At 32.6% G+C, this 4,785-nt stretch overlaps 1 protein-coding gene across 1 annotated transcript; it reads right to left on the minus strand.

The window, feature by feature from the left end:
* Positions 1 to 1,758: 1,758 nt before the first annotated feature.
* On the minus strand, positions 1,759 to 3,668 carry LOC102587302 (protein DETOXIFICATION 49). Its single transcript, XM_006353305.2, has one exon. It carries the CDS (start codon positions 3,580 to 3,582, stop codon positions 1,990 to 1,992), a length of 1,593 nt encoding a protein of 530 aa, XP_006353367.1. The 5' UTR covers positions 3,583 to 3,668; the 3' UTR covers positions 1,759 to 1,989.
* Positions 3,669 to 4,785: the final 1,117 nt, after the last annotated feature.

Genomic DNA, 4,785 nt, shown 5'->3' on the forward strand with positions numbered 1-4,785 from the left:
AATTATAAATAAATATTTTTATTTATATACATTAGTTATATTATTAATATAATATCGAATACAAGAAAATAAGTTAAATTAATTTATTTTCTTGAAAATCATATCGAAAAAATATTTTTCTACATACCCTTAAATTTATTACCTTATTTCAGAATCTTTTTGCCTCTCTTTAGAGAAAAAAGAAGAAGCAAATTAGTTGGTTTAAGCAGAATAAATAACCCAAAAAAAGCACATTATTAGATAGGGATTTTACTAAAGGGTAAAAATCATTTATTCTGTAGAAGCTACATATATATTACCTGTTATTATATAATAAAGTACATCTAACAATGTAAAAAAAATAAAAAATCTTTATCAATATATATAATTAAATTTCAAAATCTTATGCTCTGTAGAAACTATGCATGTTGAGGAAGATCCCCCCAACCAAGCAGAAATATAAAACTTGACATGGACAAGTTATAAATCTTTATCAAAGTATGGGAAAAAAAGGATATTGAAAGAGATTGACTAGCAGCAGCAATATTGGCACATATATATATATATATATATAATAATTATAATATATGCTTAGTTTATTAGTTGATGTTGCAGCTTGCATACATAATTATAGGAGCATTTGCATTTGCATTTGCCTAAAATTATAATGCGTCTCCCATGTGTCCCGTGCTCCCCTGCTTCTCTTTATGTACCTTCCCTATTAAAAAATAACTAGATTTAGCGACGGACAAATTTTATCGCTAAATGGTAAAATCCTACTTAGCAACAAAAGTATTGTCGTTAGTTCCGATTAAATAGCGATGAATCAGAGATGAAGTTCGTAGTTAATTTTAGTATTATTTTTTTTTAGTAGTGCTGAAAAAAAAAAAAAACACATCCATCCAGTTTTATCAAAGTTTATATGCTTTGAGCATCATATTCCCTTTTTAACGGTATTTGCGGTTTCTGTTTTACGCACCTCAATCTAGTCTGTCTATCCATCTGAGTCATACTATTTCAAGTTATATAAATTAGACGCGAAGCTATGATTTCAATTTTATAAATGATTTTGAATTTTAGAATAATGATTTCAAATACTAAAAATCGAATTTTAAATTAAATATTTAATAAATTTTGGAACACAAATAAACTGTGCGCAAAAGCTAATGGGTGCAAAATCCAAATGCTAATTTGTAGTTTTCTATTTTGGCATAGCGTAATACGCGGTAAGCGTGATGAAATACGACAATGATAATATGCTGCGGGACTTTACTTTTCTGAAATCCATAGAGCACTCATATTTTATATCATTTCAAATAATTGTTCATATTGTTACCAACTCAAGTTTTGGCAAATCTAATATAAGCAAATTTTAAAAATTGAGAATTCTTCAAGTTGAAAATAGTGATCATAGAATTATTATTATTATTATTATTATTATTTACATATACCTGATAATTGCAAACAACTGTATGGATGCAACAGCAGGGTGCTAATATTAGTCTAAAATCTAAATTAAACAATTATAATTTTCACCATATAACTAGTTAATGTAACATTTTTGTACAACTCTCTTAGTTCTCTTTGTATGAAGTTGTTTGGCCACCTAGGATTTTTATTTTTTTTAATAATAATAATTGAATAAAGTTTATCCTAGCTAGTCCATGCATGCAGGACAACATGAAACACACATAACTAATTTTGGAGGCATCTTCTTAATTGTTTTTACCTTATTTAATTTGTTATCTATGCAAATAATTAAAAAGAGGGAACATGTGATAGTAGAATCAGCAAATGAACAAAATTTGATGGAGTAGTAATTTTCTTAGCTAGAGTACAAACTGCACCTTTTCTTCTTGCTGGTTTTTCCAGCTACAATCTCTTGTCATATCCTGTGATATTCCCATTTTGAACCTCACCAGAATTACCAAAAGAGTTTGCTTCATTTTCAGCCTATGAATGCACCCCTGCCCCCTCCCCTCTATACAGAAAAATTAAAGATTAAAATTGTTAACATAAAAAATTCTCATTGAGTTGCTTATTACTACTAGTATTTTCTTGAATTGTTTCTTTCGTTTCATCGAGAATGGTAGTTCCTGTTAGTTGTTTGGCTCTGATTGCTTCGAATTCCCAATCTGTATGAAGCAGAACAAGCAACATAGTGAGCATACAAGAGGCTTGTGCGGCCAATAGTCCGATCCATAATCCTTGAAAATCAAATCCCATATAAAAACTTAGCCCCACTGCTACTGGCATACCAACGATATAAAAGCATCCTAAATTTATATTTGCCCCAACTTTAGGCCTCGCTGTTCCTCGCAAAACCCCACAGCCAGTTGTTTGTGGGCAGTTTCCCAATTCACAAAGCCCAATTATTGGTAAAACAACTGATGTTAACGCCAATATCTCTTTGTCATTAGTAAACATCTTGGCCCAAACGTTCCTCACCGTCACCGCGAAAAATAGAGCTGTAAAACCCAAAATGAAGCTACCAGCAAGGCCTACAATGGCAGCTACCTTCGCTTTACCTGGTCTCCTTGCTCCAAGCTCATTCCCAACTCTAGTTGATACACTGAAACTAAGAGATGATGGAAAAATGTAAATTAATGAAGTCGTCTGAATCAAAATGCCCATCGAAGCAACCGTTGCTTTCGGGTTAATCAACAACCCACATAGCAAAATCATGATCTCATACCACCACCATTCCAAACAGACTGAAATGCAGCTTGGGATCGCTAAATTCAAAAGCGATTTCCATCCTTTGAGACACTCCATTGACAATCTCTCCCATGTCTTTTTGTAAACACCAGAAACAACAATATATACAATTAACGAACCTACTAGATTAAAATTTGTCCAAACCCCACTCATAGCAACTCCTCTAACCCCCAAATTAAGCTTAATAACAAGAAGAAAATTTATGGGTATATGCAGAAGAATCGCGAAAATCGCACAACAAGTCAGAGGCAGAGTAATCGATTGAGTTCTAAGGTAAATACGCAACGGATGAAGTAAAGATTGCGCGAATAAATCTGGAAGTGAATAGAACAAATAAGATTGTGCTTCTGTAGCAATATCTTCATCTTGGCCACAATAAAGCAGAATAGTCTTCATATTAACCCAAAACAGAGCAATTGGGAATGAAATTAATAAAAGCAAAAGAACAGTTCTCTGTAAAGTAAGCCCAAGAAGATTATACTTCTGGGCTCCAAAAGCTTGTCCACAAATGGGTTCCATCCCCATGGCTAAACCAGATAAAATTGAATATCCAGTAATGTTAGCAAACCCAATTGCAAGAGATCCGCCAGCAAGAGCCAAACCGCCGAGACGGCCAAGAAAAAGCATAGAGATCATAGAGCGAGAGTAAAGCAAAAGGCCTGTAAGAATCATAGGAAAAGCGATATTAGCAATGGATTTAGCTTCATTGAAGACAAGAGAAGTTATTTTCTTGTTGGTTATGTGGGGGTAAGTGTCGTTTGTTGGGCTTTTAGGTATCAAAGGGGTAGACATGTCGGATTCTTCAGCAACTTTAATGGAGACGAAATTATTTTCTGCATATGCATCGCATTTGCAGGTGAATGGTGGACTTGTCGGCTTACACATTTTTCTCTTCAAGAGAGAAAGAGATAATAGAGTTTATAATGAGGGAACGAACGAGGAAGAAGTTTTTGTGCACATTTAAAGGCCAACAAGTGATGGGGGTTTATATAAGGACTTATCGGGGCTGATTTTTGTCTCAACATACTTTGTTTCTTTCTAAACTTTTACCGGCCTACAACATTATATACAGTGGAATTCCAATTTTGTTTCAACTAAGATTTTAGGGGCTTTTTTTTATTTAGGTGGTTTAGCATATTTGTCCCTTTTTAAGACAAATGTTCAACTTTCTATATATATAAAAAAAAATTTGAATAAATTATAACTTATTTTATGACGACTAGTTCAGTTAGAGTAGTATAGTAACACACGAGAATGTTGTAGAATTAACTAACAAGGGAGCCAAAAACTGCAAAGAGATGATGGACAAGTCATAAGCAGAGACAATTGATGAAACAACTTTTTGGACAGATAGATAAGGACCCAAAACCGGCCATTTATAAAAAGGCCCGTTAAAGGGCCCAAAAAAAAAGGTACTGTATGTAGAGGGTAAGTTATGGTATACGTGAATCAATGACTAGATATTTTATATATATATTTGTCATTTATATTCTAGAAATTCTAAATCCGATCGTGTGAGTAGGACAAAGGAGCAATTGGTAAGCGAATCAAGTTTTTGCCAGCCATAATAATATTTTTTGATGCGGCACGGCTAGCCGAAAGTCCAAGACTACTGATCTCCACTCATCTGTTTATCACTTGTTCTTTTTTCTCTTTCAATTTTTGTCCAACACTCTTAATCATCGGTTTACTTACTTGTTTTCATTTTCTGTCAGCTAATTGATCAGCATTTTTGTGATGTTACTTCATCGTTCCACACTCTTTTAACAACTTAACCAAATGGAACATACCAAGAGTCTGTTTAGATTGATTTTATTTTAAGTGTTTTTAAGTTAAAATAATTATTAAGCACTTTTACGGTGTTTAAATAAAAGAAAAAAGTATTGTTAAGTACTTGGTTATAAGCAAAAATAATAAAAATAAGTCAAAAGTTATAAATTAAGACTTCTAACTTATGATTTTTGGCATATAACTTTACTTAGAAACTTGATTAGAAATGGAAAAACAGAATGAAAGAGATACCAAGCTTTTTAAATTTCATTTGTATAAACTAAAAGAAAAAGACACTATGTCATAATTTTGTGTGTT

This window comes from Solanum tuberosum, unplaced genomic scaffold (assembly GCF_000226075.1).
Source record: "Solanum tuberosum cultivar DM 1-3 516 R44 unplaced genomic scaffold, SolTub_3.0 scf00154, whole genome shotgun sequence".
NCBI classification, from domain to species: Eukaryota; Viridiplantae; Streptophyta; class Magnoliopsida; order Solanales; family Solanaceae; genus Solanum; species Solanum tuberosum.